Source organism: Simochromis diagramma, unplaced genomic scaffold (genome assembly GCF_900408965.1).
Source record: "Simochromis diagramma unplaced genomic scaffold, fSimDia1.1 OVJJ01000682.1, whole genome shotgun sequence".
Lineage (NCBI taxonomy): Eukaryota > Metazoa > Chordata > Actinopteri > Cichliformes > Cichlidae > Simochromis > Simochromis diagramma.
The window spans coordinates 3,694,501-3,717,458 of NW_024387359.1; the positions used below are offsets into that span (position 1 = coordinate 3,694,501).

Genomic DNA, 22,958 nt, shown 5'->3' on the forward strand with positions numbered 1-22,958 from the left:
TTTAGCAGCAAAATGTGTTTAATAACAAACAATCAATATCAGAGTAAATGTATAATTTTTCACTGCTTAACCTTCAAAAAAATCCAAAATCTTTAAATTTAACCTATCTCATTCCATTCCAGGTGACTCAGTTCCTGCTGGATAAAAGCCTAGTGATTGATGAAGATACCCTTTATGAACTCTCACTCAAGATTGAACCCCGACTACCACCTGGCTAACTGCATCTTCTAAACAGACATATAGTTGATACAGTATATATACAATTTCTAGCTCAGAGCAACACATTCATTCATTCATTACACAGCAGGGGTTGTTACATAGAATGCCATCAATCACTGCGCTTGGGAAACTCAGGAGAAAATGTGCCTTACTGAAGTGTATATTTAGTGAGCAGACTATAAAACAGTGGTACAGTTCTGTTACCTATTCAAAGTTGTCCTTACAACATATCAGTTTTCTGTAACACAAATCAAATGAACACAAACTAGTTGCTACACAGTAAGTTTGGGGTTGTTGGGGACCCTGTAGCAAGTAATCAAGTAATTGCATAATTGAGTAACTGAGAAAGTCTGTGTGTGTGTGTGTGTGTGTGTGTGTGTGTGTGTGTGTGTGTGTGTGTGTGTGTGTGTGTGTGTGTGTGTAGACATGCTGGGTTTCCTAAACAGCTGGAGTACGTCACATATTTTATCTACTTTAATACTGTCTGTTTCACAGGAGACGTTATCTAACGCTTCGCTTTTTATCTTTTTTTAATCTTACGCTATGATAAAAAGGAAAACTGAAAGCTTTATGTTCTTACAGATTCTCTCGCATGTCAGAGCAAAAATCCTTAAAGTTTAAACACATTGCAGGTTTTGAAATATGCTCATTACAGTTTTTAAGACATTTTTCTTTCTCTTTACAATCAGATCCTGTCTTTTGAGTTTTTTAATGTTTATGATTTTGTACACAAAACTTTTTGAGCTTCACTTTTTGAGAGTTGGACTCAAGGGGTTCTTTCATGCTACAAAAGCATATTGCCACATATCAAGAATATGTGGTACTATTCTTAATAGTTCCCGTCAATGTGATCAATTTTTCATATTCATATTTCAAACTGTATTGAGTGTATTAGTGAAATAGTAAGATCTTTGCACTATTAATTTATTATTAATTCAAAGATTTTCATTAGACTGTAATTTTGATTATAACATGAATATAGTGTGATTTCCCCTGTACTTAAAATTTTGTGCTTGTTTGATGTCTTTGGGATGTGGTAGGGATGGGTTATTGGGTCTGGGGGCGTATTTTTTGCCATTTCAAAGGTCCGGAATCTGCTTTCTTACACTGCTGCATACTTTGAAGTTACAGTTTTGCTAATGTATTTATAAGCTTAAAAATAAAATAAAAAAATAAACTGTTCAAACTGTAAAACATTGTTGTTTTATCAAGCAGAGAGAGGACACATAAAATCATCAAAAAGAAAAAAATGAACACACACAGTGTTGCCAAAATAAAACTTGCACACAGACTAATGCAAGTTCACTGAGAAGAGATCACTTGGAAGAATTGAGCATGATTTACTGAGATATTGAAAAATAATGGATTTCATAATTAAACTCATGACCCATCATGGCAGACCAGAATCTCAGCAGTCATAGGATTTAGGACAGCCCCCCCCAAAGTCTAGATGCTGGTGGTTGCTGGTGAAGATGAAGACTGAGGGTCTGTGAGGTTTAGACGGGGAGCAGGTAAGTTGTATGAAGGAGAGCCTGAAAGGGAGAATGACTGAGAGCCCATATTTAAACTATGCGAAACAGGGGTTGGTTTAACGATTGGACTAGATTAATGATGTCAGTACTGAGAGTGACAGCGTGGGAAAGTGTCAGTAAAAAACATGGCACAAAAACAGAAAACCAAATAAAAAGTGGGTTGAAAATTGGGTTGCAGATGTGCAGCAACTGTAAGGAAAGCAGCCAAAATTGTGTGCCCTACATAAGCATAAGCAGGGTATGAGTTGAGCCATCGGCCATAATATTACTCTCTCTCTCTCTCTCTCTCTCAATTAATTTCCCTCTCGCCCTTGTGGGGGTCTTTACCCCTACTTAAAGCTCGGTTCCTCTACCAGATTCCTGGGACCTTGAGGTTCCTGCATCTTTGCTGTTCCAAAGACTGAAGTCTTCTGGACAGAGAGTCTTCTGGGATCTGCTGGATCTTAATCAAATAAAACAAGCTGCACTGAAGTTTACCCATACCCATGCAGCTTATTAGCTGACAGTGCATTGGGAGGACAGTACTTGTGTACAAAACTCTAGGGTTTATACTGGGAGATCTAGTTTCTCTTGGTATTGGCTACAGTGAGTCTAGTTTAACTACATACAGTGGGGCAAAAAAGTATTTAGTCAGCCACCGATTGTGCAAGTTCCCCCACCTAAAATGATGACAGAGGTCAGTAATTTGCACCAGAGGTACACTTCAACTGTGAGAGACAGAATGTGAAAAAAAAAATCCATGAATCCACATGGTAGGATTTGTAAAGAATTTATTCGTAAATCAGGGTGGAAAATAAGTATTTGGTCAATAACAAAAATACAACTCAATACTTTGTAACATAACCTTTGTTGGCAATAACAGAGGTCAAACGTTTACTATAGGTCTTTACCAGGTTTGCACACACAGTAGCTGGTATTTTGGCCCATTCCTCCATGCAGATCTTCTCGAGAGCAGTGATGTTTTGGGGCTGTCGCCGAGCAACACGGACTTTCAACTCCCACCACAGATTTTCTATGGGGTTGAGGTCTGGAGACTGGCTAGGCCACTCCAGGACTTTCAAATGCTTCTTACGGAGCCACTCCTTTGTTGCCCGGGCGGTGTGTTTTGGATCATTGTCATGTTGGAAGACCCAGCCTCATTTCATCTTCAAAGTTCTCACTGATGGAAGGAGGTTTTGGCTCAAAATCTCACGATACATGGCCCCATTCATTCTGTCCTTAACACGGATCAGTCGTCCTGTCCCCTTGGCAGAAAAACAGCCCCATAGCATGATGTTTCCACCCCCATGCTTCACAGTAGGTATGGTGTTCTTGGGATGCAACTCAGTATTCTTCTTCCTCCAAACACGACGAGTTGAGTTTATACCAAAAAGTTCTACTTTGGTTTCATCTGACCACATGACATTCCCTCAATCCTCTGCTGTATCATCCATGTGCTCTCTGGCAAACTTCAGACGGGCCTGGACATGCACTGGCTTCAGCAGTGGAACACGTCTGGCACTGCGGGATTTGATTCCCTGCCGTTGTAGTGTGTTACTGATGGTGACCTTTGTTACTTTGGTCCCAGCTCTCTGCAGGTCATTCACCAGGTCCCCCCGTGTGGTTCTGGGATCTTTGCTCACCGTTCTCATGATCATTTTGACCCCACGGGATGAGATCTTGCGTGGAGCCCCAGATCGAGGGAGATTATCAGTGGTCTTGTATGTCTTCCATTTTCTGATGATTGCTCCCACAGTTGATTTTTTCACACCAAGCTGCTTGCCTATTGTAGATTCACTCTTCCCAGTCTGGTGCAGGTCCACAATACTTTTCCTGGTGTCCTTCGAAAGCTCTTTGGTCTTGGCCATGTCGGAGTTTGGAGTCTGACTGTTTGAGGCTGTGGACAGGTGTCTTTTATACAGATGATGAGTTTAAACAGGTGCCATTCATACAGGTAACGAGTGGGGGACAGAAAAGCTTCTTACAGAAGACGTTACAGGTCTGTGAGAGCCAGAGATTTTCCTTGTTTGAGGTGACCAAATACTTATTTTCCACCCTAATTTACGAATAAATTCTTTACAAATCCTACCATGTGAATTCATGGATTTGTTTTTCACATTCTGTCTCTCACAGTTGAAGTGTACCTCTGGTGCAAATTACTGACCTCTGTCATCATTTTAGGTGGGGGAACTTGCACAATCGGTGGCTGACTAAATACTTTTTTGCCCCACTGTATCCACATAGGATTTTCTCACTAAATTTTATCCATGGGATTTTTGTAATGTGCAAATATTGAATCCTCTAACTCAGGGCATGGCTGCTGCTGTACATAGCTCTCATGGTCACAGAAGTGGAACAAGAGATCATTTTCAAATATCAAGGTCAAACTGGACAGTGATATTGGAGCCTTGGTGGTCATGGTTAATCATGGCTCAGCAGAAGCATACTATACGTCCATTGGCTTATAATTATTTCTTTCTGAACGTTTGATTGGCTCCGACCTTCTAATCCCACATGACGGGGTGGAGCCTTGTGTAAGAGGAGAGTGAAAAGCTGTTTAACAAGAGACCCTGAGCAAGAAGGCAGCAGCTTTTCTACAGGTACTGTATCTCCTTTCTCTTATTTCTCCTACAGAAAGCCTTCATTTGCTTCCAATACTTAGGAAAATTATTGAGCTGGTTGTAGAGCTGGTATTAAAGATCCAGGCTGTATACAAAAAATTTGCATGCTTTTGACATTCAAAATTAATGTGAAGTTTAAAAGCTATGGACAAGGAAAGCAGGTGGAAGGTGAAGCAGGATTTGATGATGATTTCAAGGTGATATGTAAGCAAACAACAACAGGAAGAAACGTAGAAAATCAAACAGAGAGTAGGTGCTTTTTTTTTTTACATGAAAAGTTTCCAGTTAAAAGGTCACAGCAACCAGGGGAGGGGACAGTGATCTTAGAGCATTTGTAAGATCTCATAATTTTCAGTGTTGGTTAGTAGAGGTGGTTTCTCACAGGCTGATCTCTAGAAAGAACTCTTGCACTCTCTTTCCACCTATTTTTCATCCTGATACATCAGCTCTCCTGTACACTTCACCTTCCATCTGCCTTGTTTCCATCTGTCTGTCCCACTGCCTTATGAGGTTCTGGTCTTATGACCAGTTCTGAATGTCACCGTCTGAGCCAGGCATGGCTTGGATCTTGACACTGAATCCTGGCAGTGCAACCGCCTTCCACCAATCTATAAATACTACGCCCATTGACCCACAGAGTGAACTGCCTTTAACCTACACAGAGAAAGGAAAAGCCTTAGAGTGGGACAAACGGAGCTCATAAAAATCATGTGACTAACTGAGTGACTTTTAATTTCAGGTCTGACTCTGATTAATAGGACTAACAACGACCTCACAGCTCCCCTCTATATAAAGACACACTCTCATGGACACAATCCACAGAGGATAAGCTAAAATTTGACCTTCCAGGCCAGGTCCATGAAACTAAATGAATTGCTTTTGTGGGACATTTCGACAAAATTAACAAGAATGATTATTAAAGCCATTTCTTTTTGAATAAATGTCGCATTTTTTGTTAGCTTACGGCTGACTTCTAACTGTTCAATAGCAAAGCATTAGTGGTCATATGAAACCTGCCATTCTGTGTCATATGAAACCTGCCATTCAGACTACGATAATAACACTAAGAGTGTTTGCCAGAGCCTCCCATGGTCTAAGCTTGATATAATATTGAATAAAACTTTTCATGGGTGAAAGGTCATTAGATAAGAGCAAGTTAGGCCTAGATTGTTCTGGGTATCCTACCTTAATCTTTAGAACTCTCACTACAATCACATCCCAATCCTCAGCCCTAACCCTGACCTGATCCTTTTTTGGATTTTTTTCGCAGTTTTATTCTACACCCCAAAACTATAACATCATGACAATGTGATTGGTCACTTGCAATGCTGAATTTACACCAACATTTATTATGATGATCCAGGGACACCACAACATGAGGATACTAGATACACATCAGGTGTCCATTTCCACTTTGCCTATACGTGTATATGTTAGCACCATTCACAAGTCATCAACAAAACCTTGCTTTTGTGTTTTTATATGTAGTCCTTTTGCTACTGAAAACCCAGCTAGCAGAAAAATGGCAAGCTCTTTCACACGCCTGATCTCCAAGCGCAATACAGCTGTGCTGTTGGCCGGCTTGGGAGCAGGAACCGCTGGATTCTTGTTGAGTGAAAACAGTTCTCTGGCTGCTGAGGCAAAGAAGAAGCTTTACCCTCCCAGGTAAGACAGGTCAACATTAGCACCACTAATGCCACCAAGGGGTGACCAGTTGTAAAAAGAACTTGGTTGGCTAGAAATCTGTTAGAACATTACCATTTGGCTTCCTTGTTCTATGACCTTAATAGTTTTTTATTTTTTGAAGAATTTATGATCTCAGTGCAACTAAAGCTTTACTTTGTAAAATATGACAACAATTTAAAAAAGGAGGATAAAACCAGGTGTGCTCTAAGATTCAGCCTACATTACCTTGTTATTGACAGGTTGTTACAGTATATTTACACATCGCTCAGTCACATCTGCCCCTCACTGGCTATGTATGGCAGGGGTGTCCAACTTCAGGTCTCAAGGGCCGGTGTCCTGCCAGTTTTAGATATCACCCTAGGTCAGCACACCTGAATCAAATGATTAGTTCATTACCAGGCCTCTGGTGAACCTTAAGACAGGCCATTTATATAGCCCTATAAATCAGCTATGTTGGACCAAGGACACATCTAAAACCTCCAGGACACCGGCCCTTGAGGCCTGGAGTTGGACACCCCTGATGTGTGGTTTCAAAATACCAAGTGGCAAATGATACAATTCAACTAGTTAATCTATGGGCATATCTGAAAGACATGAAGTTCCTGAATGACATTCTAAATTTAGAGAAAACTAAGGTTATTTTACTCTACCCTAAAAATATTAAAACATGGCCTCTCACCAGAATCTTATGCTAGGTGGCATTACCTTAGCCCCCAGTAACAGTGTGAGGAATCTTGGAGTCATTTTTGACCAGGATATGTTCTTCCATTGACAACATATGCAGGGATATCTTCATCCATTTGCGCAATACCACTAAATTGAAAATTCAATTCAATTCAATTCAATTCAATTTTATTTATATAGCGCCAAATCACAACATAAGTCACCTCAAGGCGCTTCATAGATACAGAGAAAAACCCAACAATCATATGACCCCCTATGAGCAAGCACTTTGGCGACAGTGGGAAGGAAAAACTCCCTTTTAACAGGAAGAAACCTCCGGCAGAACCAGGCTCAGGGAGGGGCGGCCATCTGCTGCGACCGGTTGGGGTGAGAGAAGGAAGACAGGATAAAGACATGCTGTGGAAGAGAGACAGAGGTTAATAACAGATATGATTCAATGCAGAGAGGTCTATTAATACATAGTGAGTGAGAAAGGTGACTGGAAAGGAAAAACTCAATGCATCATGGGAATCCCCCGGCAGCCTACGTCTATTGCAGCATAACTAAGGGAGGATTCAGGGTCACCTGGTCCAGCCCTAACTATATGCTTTAGCAAAAAGGAAAGTTTTAAGCCTAATCTTAAAAGTAGAGATAGTGTCTGTCTCCCGAATCCAAACTGGAAGCTGGTTCCACAGAAGAGGGGCCTGAAAACTGAAGGCTCTGCCTCCCATTCTACTTTTAAATACTCTAGGAACAACAAGTAGGCCTGCAGAGCGAGAGCGAAGCGCTCTAATAGGGTGATATGGTACTACAAGGTCATTAAGATAAGATGGGGCCTGATTATTTAAGACCTTGTATGTGAGGAGCAGGATTTTGAATTCAATTCTGGATTTAACAGGAAGCCAATGAAGGGAAGCCAAAACAGGAGAAATATGCTCTCTCTTTCTAGTCCCTGTCAGGACTCTTGCTGCAGCATTTTGGATTAGTTGAAGGCTTTTCAGCGAGTTTTTTGGACATCCTGATAATAATGAATTACAGTAGTCCAGCCTGGAAGTAATAAATGCATGAACTAGTTTTTCAGCGTCACTCTGAGACAGGATATTTCTAATTTTAGAGATGTTGCGCAAATGGAAGAAAGCAGTCTTACATATTTGTTTAATATGTGCGTTGAAGGACATGTCCTGGTCAAAAATGACTCCAAGGTTCCTCACAGCGTTACTGGAGGCCAAGGTAATGCCATCCAGAGTAAGAATCTGGTTAGATACCATAATTCTAAGATTTTCAGGGCCGAGTACAATAACCTCAGTTTTATCTGAATTAAGAAGCAGAAAGTTAGCGGCCATCCAGGTCTTTATGTCTTTAAGACATTCCTGCAGTTTAATTAATTGGTGTGTGTCATCTGGCTTCATGGACAGATAGAGCTGGGTGTCATCTGCATAGCAGTGAAAATGTATGCTATGTCTTCTAATGATACTGCCTAAGGGAAGCATGTATAATGTAAACAGAATTGGTCCTAGCACTGAACCCTGTGGAACTCCATAATTAACCTCAGTGTGTGAAGAGGACTCTCCATTTACATGCACAAACTGGAGTCTATTAGATAGATATGATACAAACCACTGCAGTGCAGTACCTGTAATACCTACAGCATGTTCTAATCGCTCTAATAGGATATTATGGTCGACAGTATCGAACGCTGCACTGAGGTCTAGCAGGACAAGCACAGAGATGAGTCCACTGTCAGAGGCCATAAGAAGATCATTTGTAACCTTCACTAAAGCTGTTTCTGTGCTGTGCTGAGCTCTGAAACCTGACTGAAACTCTTCAAATAAACCATTCCTCTGCAGATGATCTGTTAGCTGTTTGACAACTACTCTTTCAAGGATTTTTGATATGAAAGGAAGGTTGGAGATTGGCCTATAATTAGCTAAGACTGCTGGGTCTAGAGATGGCTTTTTGAGTAAAGGTTTAACTACAGCCAGCTTGAAGGCCTGTGCTACATAGCCGATCATTAGAGATAGGTTGATCATATTTAAGATCGAAGAATTAATTAATGGCAGGACTTCTTTGAGCAGTTTTGTAGGAATGGGGTCTAAAAGACAGGTTGATGGTTTGGAGGAAGTAATTATTGAAGTTAACTCAGAAAGATCAATTGGAGAAAAAGAGTCTAACTTAACATCAATAGTACTAAGAGTAGCTGTAGATAATATTACATCTGTGGGATGATTACTGGTAATTTTTTCTCTAATGATAAAAATTTTATTTGTGAAGAAGTTCATGAAGTCATTACTAGTTAACGTTAAAGGGATGGTTGGCTCAAAGGAGCTCTGACTTTTTGTCAGCCTGGCTACAGTGCTGAAGAGAAACCTGGGGTTGTTCTTATTTACTTCAATCAGTGACGAATAGTAGGATGTTCTGGCTTTGCGGAGGGCTTTCTTATAAAGCAGCAAACTATTTCTCCAGGCTAAATGATGATCCTCTAGATTTGTGACACGCCATTTCCTCTCCAGATTACGAGTCATCTGCTTTAGGGTACGTGTTTGAGAATTATACCACGGAGTCAGGTACTTCTGATTTGAGGCCTTAGTTTTCACAGGAGCTACAGTATCCAGAGTCGTACGTAGTGAGGAGGTGAAATGATTAACAAGATAATCGACCTCTGTTGGGGTAGCGTTCAGATAGCTGCTCTGCTCTATGTTGGTACAGGGCATTGGAGATGATAACAGTGGGTGGATTATATTCTTAAACTTAGTTACAGCACTTTCAGAAAGACATCTACTTTGATAAAGTCTACTCTTCACCACTGTGTAATCAATTATTGTAAAAGTAAATGTTATCAGGAAATGATCAGACAGGAGAGGGTTTTCAGGAAACACTGTTAAATGTTCAGTTTCTACGCCATATGTTAAAACAAGATCTAGAGTGTGATTAAAGTGGTGGGTGGGTTCTTTTACATTTTGAGAGAAGCCAATTGAGTCTAATAACAGATTAAATGCCATGTTGAGGCTGTCATTTTTAGCATCTACATGGATGTTAAAATCACCCACAATAATTATTTTATCTGAGCTCAGAACTAAATTAGATATAAAGTCTGAGAAATCAGACAGAAACTCTGTGTAAGGCCCAGGTGGACGATAGATGATAACAAGTAAGACTGGTTTCTGAGTTTCACAGCTGGGGTGGACAATGTTAAGCATCAGGCTTTCAAATGAATTAAAAGTCTGTCTTGGTCTTTCATTAATTGATAGGCTGGTGTGAAAAATTGCTGCCACACCGTCCCCTCGGCCTGTGCTTCGAGATTTCTGGTAGTTAGAATGACTCGGGGGTGTTGATTCATTTAAACTAACATAATCATCCTGCTGCAACCAGGTTTCTGTAAGGCAGAGTAAATCAATTTGTTGATCAATTATTAAGTCATGTACTAACAGAGACTTGGAGGAGAGAGACCTAATATTTAATAATCCACATTTCACTGTTTTACTCTTTGGTTCAGATGTGGATACTGTATTGTTCTTTCTTTGTAATTGTTTATGTTTAAGTTGTTTGTTGCTGGTTTTTAGTTTGTTTTTTGTCTTTTTGGAAGCTGACACAGTCTCTATGGAGATGGGTTTTTGGGGGGGTAGCAGGAGGAGAGAAGCTGCAGAGAGGCGTGTAAGACTGCAACTCTGCTTCCTGGTCCCAACTCTGGATAGTCATATTTTGGGGGGTTTAATAAATTTGTCCATATTTCTAGAAATGAGAGCTGCTCCATCCAAAGTGGGATGGATGCCGTCTCTCCTAACAAGACCAGGTTTCCTCCAGAAGGTTTGCCAATTATCTATGAAGCCCACATCGTTTCTGGGACACCACTCAGACAGCCAGCAGTTTAAGGAGAACATGCGGCTAAACATGTCAAAATTACGTTTAAAACTTTTCTTTTTGATAAAGCTTATAATTACTGCTGGTTTAGTGACCCTGAACCTCAATCCTTAGTTCTGCTGCATCATCTTTTCACTCTCTGGTGATGCTATACACCACTATTATATTTAACCATTAATAGTTAATGGCTCTCTCTTTCATAGCGCGCCTTTTGTCCTGTCTCTCCCTGCTCACTTCTATTTCCCTTTCCCCCAACTTCCCCTTGAGCCTGCTGGAGGCTTCTTCCTGTTAAAATGAAGTTTTTCCTTTACACTGTCATCTAGTGTTTACTCATGGGGTTGACTTTCTAATATTGTTGTGCCTTTACACTAAAATATTGTAGGGTGTTTACCGTTCAATATAAAGTGCCTTCAAGCATAAGTTGGTACTACACAAATAAAACTGAATTGAATAGAATGATGTCACAGTGGCTTTGTACATCTTTCATATACACTCTATGCTTAAGCAAGAAGAAAGACAGTGAAAGGTGAGGTGAAGATGAGGTTACATCATAGGAACAGATGACAATAAGAGATGTGAGGATTGAAGCAAAAAGTTCTTTCTGCAGTAGATGACCTTGACCAGTCAGTGAGTAGGTAATAGACTGCAATTATCTCCCTTAAAAACAGACAGACCAACTACGTGCCTCACATCACTTGCACATTTCATAAGAGTGACTCACTACAAAATGTTTCCATAACAGAAATAAGCAGAAGGTGACATCACTAGACTGTTTATGAACTGATTCATGTGTTCAAAGTAAAAGTACCCTGCATACTGTTTTGTATTTTCTATATAACAAGTTATTGTTTCACAGCAATTTCCCAACTTCTGGGATAAATAAGGGCTTTCTGATCTCATCTTATGCACTGAGCCTGCAGCATTAATAAACATGTGTGGATTGTGTCAACACAGTCCAACTAAACATCTGAGAGTTTCAAAGAGTACACAATGTCATGTCAGATATGCTGGCGATGTCTTGCAAGATCAGTGACGCTCTCACATTTCATCTGGGTTACCTTTGGCTCACTCTCACTTACTCTTTCACACTGTATTTTATGCTCTCCCCTTTTACTGCCTTTACCCACTCATCCTATGCATACATAGAGTACACTTGCTTCTCTGGTGGCTGAAGATAGATTTTTCTGATAGTGTGCTCATATTTAGGCTCCAGGATAAATTTGGAATGATTTGAAGCCTACTTAGTGCCACTGCATGCTGGATCAGAATCTAAAATCACCTTAAGTTCCTAATAGTTTTACACAATATAAAGATTCAGAATTTAGCCACTGACTCCATATACTCTTTGTCAAATATTAGATTCCTGATATTGATGAACTCTCTGATTCCAGAGTTATAGGTACTCTTACCCCCTAAATGGCAGCTAAGTTTAGCAGCTAGTTGAGGACAAATGGGAGCCACCAGTAGCTATTATCAACCTCTGGCTCTCTTTCATTGCATGTCTTTTGTTCTGTCAAATGGCTGCCCCTCCCTGAACCTGGTTCTGCTGGGGGTTTCTTCCTGTTAAAAAAGGAGATTCTCCTTTCTACTGTTGCCAAGTGCTTGCTTAGATAGGGTCATTTTATTGTTAGGGGTTTTCTCCATTATTGTATGGCCTTTACCTTATAATATACAGTGTCTTGGGGTGACTGCTGTTGTGATTTGGTGCTATACAAATAAATAAATAAAAACCCCTAAGTTAGCGAAATAAAAGAACAAAAATTACCTGAAAATCTTTCCCCCAACCCCAAACCAACAATGTACACATAAAATTGTCTATTTGCTTACAAATGAGATTTCTCCAGATTAACCAACTGGTATTCTGTACCACAGTTATATGCTAGATCAGCACTGAATACGTTGAAGGGAAAATTATGTTGTCAACATTAGCTGGAGTAAGAAGGAATATTATTCCAGGGGTGTAGTAACTGGGTGTAGTAACTCTCAAAACTTTTACATTTCTTCAATCCGTCTCCTCTTGAAGCTCTGATTACCCTGACCTGAGGAAACACAACAACTGCATGGCCTCTGCTCTTACTCCAGCCATTTATGCCAAATTGAGGGACAAAGTCACCCCCAACAACTGGACCCTTGACCAGTGCATCCAAACGGGAGTCGACAACCCTGGACACCCTTTCATCAAGACAGTGGGTTGCGTGGCTGGTGACGAGGAGAGCTATGAGGTAAAACAAAGTGGGTTTTGTTTAAATTATCCACTGAATAACCCGTGCTTATCTTAATAATAAACAGTATATTGATTAATTGTAAATCTGGTAATACGTGAGAACTCAAAAACTGAGGCAGTAAGGTTAAAAAAGCATGCCTCATATCACTTGCACATTTCATAAGAATTACTCACTACAAAATGTTTCGACAACAGAAGATAGCAGAAGACTTTTTATGAACTGATTCATATGTTCATAGCCAAAGTATCATGCATACTGTCAGAAATGATGTGTCATTATACAGAGTGTAGTACCTGAATGAATGTATGGTTGGAACAGTCTTTTTTCCCCATTAAGCCAGTAACTGTTGATTCTTTGTCATAGAGCTGATGATTATCCTTATTATAAAGGTGCAATTCCACACCGTCTATATCATAAGACATCAACTGTCAAAGTAAACTTCTGACTTCCTGAAACAAACCTACACTGCAGACTTTGTTTGCTGGTGCTTCTAGGTGTTTGCTGAGCTCTTTGACCCTGTCATCAAAGACAGACATAATGGCTATGACCCCAGAGTCATGAAACATCCTACTGACCTGGATGCCTCCAAGGTTAGACCATAGCTTCTTGCCACTATAATTTCAGTGCATCCATATTCGATTTCTACACGTATGAAACACTTTTTTTTGCCTTTGTCCTTTCCAGATAACTCACGGCATGTTTGATGAGAATTATGTTCTGTCATCCCGGGTGCGTACTGGCCGTAGTATCCGTGGGCTTAGCCTCCCCCCAGCCTGTTCGAGGGCTGAGCGCCGTGAGGTGGAGCGGGTAGTAGTGACAGCCCTAGCTGGCCTTAAAGGAGACCTGGCTGGACACTACTACAGCCTAGGAGACATGACGGAAAAGGAGCAGCAGCAACTTATTGATGTCAGTTAATCATTTCAGAGAAATGTATACGCTTTCCTTTACATTTAAACTTATGATTTAATGTTATTTTTAATTATTATTTTGTGTGAATGGTAAATTTAAAAATGGTAAATATAGAGATTTATGGGGTGGATGTTTCTTTGGCACCCAGCACTTTGTTGGGTATCCGTTTAGCTTACTGGTTAAACAGGCACCATATGCCTTACAGCTGAAATGCAGTGGCTTGATTTCAGTCTAACCTGCAGCCCCTTGCTGTATGTCTTCTCCTTCTCTTTCTCGCCCTCTTTCCTGTCTACTCTTCACTGCTGAACTGCCAGATAAGGACAAAAATAAATCTTAACAAAATATGTTGCTTAAATAGAGTTTAAAACTTTCCAAACTGAAATAAGGCTTTCAACAGAAGGTGAAGAAACAGCAGCTGTGGCTTTATGTTCAGGTCATCTGCAGGGATATCAACTGACAGTGAAATGGGATAAGCTGTACTCTTGCATAATACCACTTTGAACCACAAGATGGTGCAGCAACCCCGTGTAGCTTCTGTAAAGGCTGTTCATCTATATATATATATATATATATATATATATATATATATATATATATATTTTGAGAATATATTTTTTTAAATCCATTTTTTAAAAACTAATCTCATTCCAGCCTCAACAATACCTATTAAAAAAGACCAATGCCCAATATGACTCTTTGAAATCTTTTCATCACCAAATTGTAAAGAAGTCTTTCTTCCCTTTAAAATCTAAAAATCTACATCTCTTTCCTTCTTGATCCTCCCTTAACCATTCCCACCTGTAGGATCACTTCTTATTTGACAAGCCTGTCTCTCCACTGTTGACATGTGCCTTTATGGCCAGAGACTGGCCAGATGCCAGGGGGATCTGGTATGGTCTATTCAGTTCTTGTGCATGTCCGCTGCTGTGTGACCATGTATGAGTTATTATTGTGCCTGTTCCTGGAAACTGAGCCACTAAAACAGCAGGAAGTTTGATGCTGTGTTTTCCATTTGGTGTGCATAGCTTTTTATAAACGCATGTTTTTGCACAGACGACAAGTGTGAATATCAAAGTGCCTCGTGTCATGAGTCATCAGCAGTAATGAAAGACGAGTAGTTTTCTTGTTTTCTTTTCCTCAGGCACAACAATGATAAGACCTTCCTGATCTGGGTGAATGAGGAGGACCACACCAGAGTTATCTCCATGGAGAAGGGCGGCAACATGAAGAGAGTGTTTGAGAGATTTTGCAACGGACTCAAACAGGTACAGTGGAGTGTGATGTCAAACAGAGTAAAGGGATATCATTTTGATAACTAGAAAGTGCATTTTCTGAAGAAACTGCAGTGTGAATGCTTGAATCTGAATGTATGCACTGAAATGAATTAATTGCTGAATTCTAAGTTAAAAATGTTGAATGAGATCGAAAAAAACCCAGAATTTTTAACCTGAAAACAAAAGTGCTGAACTGCTAAAAGCTGAAGAAGAAGTTGGAAAATAGCTGAAAATGTTTTAAATGTAAATTAGAAAAACCTAAGAAATGAGAAAAGAAAATTTAGAGTCAGAAAACATCTGAATGAATATTAAAAGGTCATATTCTTTGAATCACTGAATGACTCAAATGTGATCCCTCCGCTTGGATCCACACAGTTTAAAAAGTTGACATTTCTGAGCTTTCAAAGACACTGTGTTGGAAAGAGAACAACGATGGCGACGTTTTGAGGGTAAAATGATGGCTGTAGAGCAAACACTGTGGACACAGCAGCAGTTGAAAGAGAAGTGTTTAAGATGAATCTTGGCACAGTGAGAGAGAGCTCGTTAGGCAGGCAGGTGTGAGCCTGGTTGCTATAGTGACTGCACCCAATGGCTCCATACACACGCACACAGACATGCACCTCACTTTTGCTGCTTAAAATGAACAGAAAAGTCAGCCCCAAACAAATCGCTCCCAAATGAAAAGTACATGTCGTATTGATGAAATTATTTCACCGTGAGCGACAGCAGTTTCTAGTCTACCAAATTCTCAGTTTTCATGCCTGTGGAGTTTATTATATGGATGTGGTGACAGTGGAAAGACACCATGCTCTTCTGATTTTCAAACGAACCTTCTGAGCCATTTTAACATTAGAGTCTATGGAAGAGTTGGAGGGAGGAGGCTGTGCATTGGTGACATTTACGAAAGAACCATAACACCTAGTACAATAGTAAACACATTGGATGAAAGAGGACAGCGATGGCTACGTTTTGAGGGTAAAATCATACCTGTAGAGCAAACGCTGCGGACACAGCAGCAGTTTTAAAAAAGATTTTAAGATTAATTTTTTGGCTCCTCTCACTCTAGCAGTTGAGCTGCCTCACTCTAGCCCCAACATTCCGTCCCATACACACCCATTATAAACTCTGAAACTAGTGAAAAAACATCATGAAACTTAAACTGGAACTGAAGAAAAAGTATAATAGATATTGAAAAGATGAATACAAGTTGGATAGTTGAATGTCTTGTCTTCGTTTTAAAGTTTGAATGGTGGCTCTATGTCAATGTATGTTGAAGTAGTAAGAGTTTAAAAATGAGTAAGTTGAATGAGGATTTGAAGGGTCTCTCCATTGAAATACATGGGAAATTTTTGTTGAATAAAGTTGAATAAAATTAAAAATATAAATGTTAAAAATGAGAAAAATAGAAGCAGTCATGTCCTAAAGAAGAGGAATCTAACGGTGTTTGAATGGTTTTTCTAAGTTGAACGGTTTTGAAGGAGATAGAGTACAAAAAACGTACGGAATAGATAATAAAATAGTTTAAAGATTAGAAGAACAATACTGTGAATGCTTTTCAAGCATTCACACTAACTAGAAAAATTTGCATTTCCTGCGAAAATGCAGTGTGGATGCTTTAAAGCTGAAGCTGTATGCAAAAAGTAGCTGAAAAAGCTGAAAAGTTGCAGAAATTGTAAAAACTTTGCAGAAGCAAAGGAACTTTGCTAAAATGGAATAACTTAGCAGAACTGCAATATCTTAGAGGAAACATAATACTTGGCAGAAATACAATAGCATAGCAGAACTTAGCAGAAATATTGTAACTTACCAGAAACATGATAACTTCTCAAAAATACAAGAATTTAGGAGAAATAGTATAAGATAACAGAAAGAATATATTTAGCCAAAAATACTTAAACATTACAGAAACACTATGATTTAGAAAAATAGTACAACATAGCAGAAATACTGTGTTTTACCAGAGACACTGTGATGAACTATGAATATTGTAATTTTAAATTAAGACTATGTTTTAGCACAAATACTATAATTTGGCAGAAATACTATGATTCAGCACAAATACTCTGGTTTAGCACAAATATTATAAGATAGCAGAAATACAATTATATAGCAGAAATGCTATATTTAGAAAGAAAAATATAATATAGTAGAAATAGTATGATTTAGCAGAAATACTACAATATAGCATAATAACAATGATTTAGAACAAATACTATGATTGAGCAGAATAGTTATAACTTAAGTGAAAATACTGGAAAACTAAAATGACAAGCTGAGAAAAAAAACAGAACATGGTTAAGCTGTCTCAAAACTAATTATTGTTCAACTGTGGGGGAAAAAAGAAATACAAATAAATAAATAAATACAGAAATGTAAAGAGAGAGAGACACACACAGGGTCTATGCCAGTCAAACAATGAGATGCTGCCCTAAAGAGGGTCTCTCTCTCTCTCTCTCTCTCTCTCTCTCTGTCTGTCTCTCTGTCTCTCTCTGTCTCTCTGTCTCTCTCTCACACACACACAGGGAGAGAAGCAAGTTTCTAGGTCAGTCAAGCAGCCTGGGAGCTGATAAATCTGATTGAATCCACCAATCAGAGAGGCTGTGTACTTTTCCCGCCAAAACAGGTGCACACACGCAGCACAGAGACAGGATTTTTGTAGTCTATTTCTCATAGTGAGGATTCCCCTCAAACAAATGACCATAATTTCCTAACCGTAGGGGCAAGAACGGTCATTTTTACACAGTTTTGTTCAGAAGAGATGGGGGAATCGTCAAGTGTTGACAATTTATCATTAAAATATGAATTTTTAGAGATATATGACATGGATGACGGGTTGGTTTAGAAGCCACGAAGGCCCCAATATGCAAATTTGAATGCCTCAGCCCACATATATGATTGGCTGGCTGGGAAGCCGTGCAGGCCCTGATATGTAAATTTGAATGTCTCAGGCCTCACAGAGGATTGGCTGCCTGGGGACCTGGCAGTAATATATGGAAATAGTATGATTAAGCATAAATACTACATTTAGTAGAAATACTATGTTTTAGCACAAATCCTATAAAAAGCAAAAATAGTATGATTAAGCATAAATACTACATTTAGTAGAAATACTATGTTTTAGCACAAATACTATAAAAAGCAGAAATACTAAAATTTAGCAGATATACTATATTAAGCACAAATCTTATAAAAAGCAGAAATAGTATGATTAAGCATAAATACTACATTTAGTAGAAATACTATATTTTAGCACAAATACTATAAAAAGCAGAAATACTATATTAAGCAATATAAATATCCTATAAAAATCCTATAAAAAGCAAAAATACTATACTGTGATTTGGTAGAAAAACTATAATTATTCAGAAATACTATATTTGGCAGAAATACTATATTTAGCACAAATCTTATAAAATAGAAATAGTATGATTTAGCACAATAGTAATATCTTATACAGAAAAATTGGAAAAGCAAAATGGACAGCTGAAAAAATGCTGAACATGCTGAGGGTCCCTCAAATATGCTTGTTAAATGAAAAAAATCGGCAAAAAAAATATATAACAGAGACACACACACAAGATCCAATTCAGTCAACCAGTCTAAATATATTGAATTTGAATCTTACAATGAGATCATCCCATTAAAAGACTTTCTCTCTCTCTCTCTCGCTCTCTGTCACACACACACACACACACACACACACACACACACACACACACACACACACACACACAGAGGGAGAGAGAAGTAAGTTTCTAGCTCAGTCAAGCAGCCTGGGAGCTGCTGAATTTGAATCCACCAATCAGAGAGCCTGTGCACTTTTTCTCGCCAAAACAGGTGCACGCAGCACAGAGAGACACAGGATTTTTGTAGTCTATTTCTCATAATGACGACTCCCCTCAAACAAATGACCATAATTTCCTAACCGTAGGGGCTAGAACGGTCATTCTTATACCGTTTTGTTCAGAAGAGATGGGGGAATCTTAAAGTGTTGACAATTTATCATTAAAATATGAATTATTAAAGATATTTGACTTCTAATGCACTTCTAGAGCAAAGCAAAAACTGCCTTGACTTGCCCTCAAACAACGCTTTCTAACTATAAATCTATTTGGAGTATCAATATCATTCTTTCACCGTAAGAGACAGCAGGCTTTGGTGAACAATCATGGAAATTTTCAGGTCTCTGTGGAAATCCATTAAAAAGATATGACGAGAGAAATAAGTGGTTCATTTCCAGAGTTTGAAATCTGAAGAAATCTGAGCGAAGGACGAATTTCCTACCCTCAAACAAGTCTAACTCATTTCAGAACGGTAATAGGTGAGAAAATAATTCTTGAATTGTGAGCGTCAGGAGTGTCTGAAGATATACTGGGACAAGCCTTATGTCTTAACTTTGCTTCATTAAGGAGATATGACGATTCAAATATGCCTCTCATTACAGAAATCAAGCGGTGATTTTGAACAAACTCTCCATTGACTTTCTATGGAGAGTTTTGCGACTTTGTGTTGGTCTGAGGATATTTGCCAAAGTTCTATAAATCCCACAACAATGATAGTGACACTTTCGGAAAGCCAGCAAAAATACCTACGTTTTGATGTATAATTTGTGGAAGTTGAGTGAAAATTGAGCAAGTAGCAAGAAGTTGTTCGGACATGAAGAGAAGACTGCAAAACCTTCAGTGGCACACTGGAAGCCAAGTGCATAGCAACCATAACAACGCATGTATTTTGTGAAAAATCACAATTTTGCAACTGAAAACTTTAAGAGGCATAAAAGTAAAACGGTAAAAGATTTGAAAAAGCTGGTTTATACCTGAATAGCCCAATAATTTGAGAACATTTTAAAGTTTGAATGGTTGTTCTACGTGAAAATATGAGGAAGTAGTTAAGTTTCAAAAACAAGAAAATTTTAGCAGAATTGCAGAAGTTTCCCATTCATTTCAATGGGACAAATTAAACTTAATATTTTAAAAAGTATAATAGTGAAAAATACCAAAAGACATAGCACACATTAGCAGAAATAGCAGAATAGTTTAAAATTTGAACGGTGAAAATCGGCTGAAAATTGTGGAAGTAGTTAAGTGCCAAAAAGTGTACGGAAGTATCAAGAGGAACTCAATAGTGTGGATGCTTAAAGCATCCACACAATAAAGATGTAGAAGAACGCTGAATGAGTGTGAATGCTTTTCAAGCATTCACACTAATAAAGATTACAACAACAATACTGTGAATGCTTTTACAAGCATTCACACTAATAAAGATTACAACAACAATACTGTGAATGCTTTTCAAGCATTCACACTAATTAACCAGTCTTTTTTGTGGCTGCTAATGTTGCTGAGTTGTATCAGGCTGAAATATCTCAATTATTACTCGATTTATAAACACTCGTGTTTATACACGAATTGTGTCAAATTTCATATTTGACACATCTTCATTTCAGTCATCAAAAAGGATTATTCTTTGTGACACATTAAATCCACTGTGAGGTGCAAACTCAGCTGTTGTAACTCTGTTTGGCCACTGGTTTAAAAAATAAATGCATCACACTCCCAAACTGTATATAAAAGATGGGCAAAGCCACCATGCCATTCCTGACAGGTTTTGATAACGTTGCAGCATTTTAGTCATTGTCATGTTGTTTTTGGGGACCAAAAGAAACCATATTTGGACAAGAGGGTAGAACTTATTAGCTAGTACTAACTAGCTCAATTAGCAGGTTGGATCCATTAACTATTCAAAAATATATACCTGTTAAGTAGCAGACTTATAAAATACTAGAATTTCACTCACCAAAATTATGTGCATTGGCTTGATTATGAGCCAGGCTCCAGTGGCCACTAGAGGAACTGCATTTCATTAATTTAGCTATGTTACTTCACACGTCAGCACTATCCAATTTTGGTCATTTGGGGCATCTGAAAACAAGTGTCATAATTCTGAGTCTTTGATCCAGCACTTTGAGTGTTTTAAAATTCTGTTTATTAATAAATAATTTCTGTTTGATGACTAGTTTACTTACAGTCTACGTTTGAAAAAGGGAACAAATGTTACATATTATCTATCCTGACTCATAATAAAAGAAAACTGCCCTTATTTCATTATGTACTTATTTTGTTAACATGAAAACTCCTCAAATTTCAAACTTCTCAGCTCTCAAACTAAAGCGCTGCAAAAAGTGATTATCTTGCTCAACTATTATGTATAGATAAAATGTGATTGGGCAACCATGAACATACTGTTTACAGGTGGAGCACCTGATCCAGGAGAGAGGGTGGGAATTCATGTGGAATGAACGTCTGGGATACGTCCTCACGTGTCCGTCCAACCTGGGCACCGGCCTCAGGGCAGGTGTCCATGTACGCCTGCCAAAACTAAGCAAGGTAATATAATGACACTATAACACTATAACTTTAAGTTCCGTTCACTTTTATTTAAATATTTTCAATTTACGACAACAGTTGTCTCATGGGGCTTCTGTCAGCACCAGCTGACAGAAGCTAATTTTTAAAGGTTTCTATAATCCAAATTCTTCCTCATGATCTCATCTAGAATTTTTTTTAAATCCCCCAAAAAACCCAACTTCTATTCATGTTATTATTTCTGTTCTTGAAAAAGAAATCTTTTAACTACAGTTTCAACATGTTATAAATGATTCCAACTTACAGGACCCACGTTTCAGCAAAATCCTTGACAACCTGCGGCTGCAGAAACGCGGCACAGGGGGAGTCGACACGGCTGCTACTGGTGATACCTTTGACATTTCCAACCTTGACCGTCTGGGCAAATCTGAGGTGAGGATATTCTTTTGTTGCCCTTTGCACAATTTCTTTTTTCATGCTAATAAGCTCACATGCATCAGTTCTATATAACGCCCTGTCTGAGCTATTCTGTTGCTGTGTGCTTCTAGGTGGAGTTGGTCCAGTTGTTGGTCGACGGCGTCAACTACCTGATTGAGTGTGAGAAACGGCTGGAAAAAGGCCAGGATATCAAAATCCCATCTCCCATTGTTCAGTTTAGGAAATGAAAACTGAACTCCTCAGTTTCCTCGGTGACCTGATCAGTCCTCCCTCTCAAACTGAGCCTGCTAGAGCACCTGAGAGGGACTCCCATCAGCGAGGAGAAAGCATTCTCTTTAAGTTTCCAAGACAGAGTGCATTTCTTTAAGATAAATCATCTTAGACGTGTTCTTTAGAGGAAAACTCTACCTCAAGAAAATTGTAACCCCAAGTTCAGTGAATAAACACTATACAACATTTTATTGCTTTCATTTTGTTTTTTGCTGTTGTTCTGTTTTTCACTTTAACTGGGCAATAAAGTGTAGAAAGTGGTTCAGAATTCTTTCACTGAAGCACGGTCTGTTGTTTGTATGAAGATAATGTCAGTTTTGTAGTTATTAGATGGCAGTTTATTTTCCTATCATCATCAGCCACTTTATTAGGTAAACCATGCTGGTGCTGGGTTGGAAACCCTTTTGTCTTCAGAACTGTCTTAATTAGTGGCTGAGATTCAAAAAGGTGCTAGAAACATTCCTGAGATTTTGGTTCATACTGTCATGATAGCGTCAACCAGTTGCTGCAGATTTTCCAGTTGCACGTGATGGTTATAAAGGAATGGACATGGTCAGCAATAATACTCAGGTAGGCTAATAGTGCTCTGTTGGTACTTACGGGTCCAAAATGTACCAAGAAAATACCCTGCGCACCATTTCACCACCACGATCATCCTGAAACATTGACACAGTATGGATCCATGCTTTTATGTTCATGCCGATTCTGACCCTACCATCTGAACATCACAGCAGAAATAAAAGATTTTTCCTGTCCTCTGCTGGCCAATTTTGGTGAGCTTGTGCACATTGTAGCCTCAGTGTCCTCTTCTTAGCTGACAGGAGTGCCATCTGGTATGGTCTTCTAATTCTGTAGCCTATCAGCTTCCACGCTTAACATTCAAAGTTGGTGTTGCTGTAACAAGTAGTTATTTGAGCTA

The 22,958-nt window shown here is 38.9% G+C and overlaps 2 protein-coding genes across 8 annotated transcripts in view; both read left to right on the forward strand.

Moving 5' to 3' along the window:
- The window catches only part of rasgrf2a (Ras protein-specific guanine nucleotide-releasing factor 2a), a 47,586-nt gene extending 47,188 nt beyond the window's left edge, over positions 1 to 398 (forward strand). For all 7 annotated transcript variants that reach the window (XM_040007384.1, XM_040007383.1, XM_040007388.1 and 4 more), the window contains one exon: positions 123 to 398. In XM_040007384.1, the coding sequence (XP_039863318.1) occupies positions 123 to 218 (96 nt within the window). In that variant the 3' untranslated portion in view covers positions 219 to 398. The remainder of the gene's footprint in view (positions 1 to 122) is intronic.
- Positions 399 to 4,224: 3,826 nt separating this feature from the next.
- On the forward strand, positions 4,225 to 22,228 carry ckmt2a (creatine kinase, mitochondrial 2a (sarcomeric)). The gene is made up of 10 exons (XM_040007411.1): positions 4,225 to 4,330; positions 5,840 to 6,016; positions 12,582 to 12,780; positions 13,278 to 13,373; positions 13,468 to 13,689; positions 14,497 to 14,582; positions 14,834 to 14,957; positions 21,218 to 21,352; positions 21,638 to 21,763; positions 21,880 to 22,228. The coding sequence occupies exons 2-10, from the start codon at positions 5,874 to 5,876 to the stop codon at positions 21,994 to 21,996; spliced, it is 1,248 nt and encodes a 415-aa protein (XP_039863345.1). The 5' UTR covers positions 4,225 to 4,330; positions 5,840 to 5,873; the 3' UTR covers positions 21,997 to 22,228.
- The last annotated feature ends 730 nt before the right edge of the window (positions 22,229 to 22,958 follow it).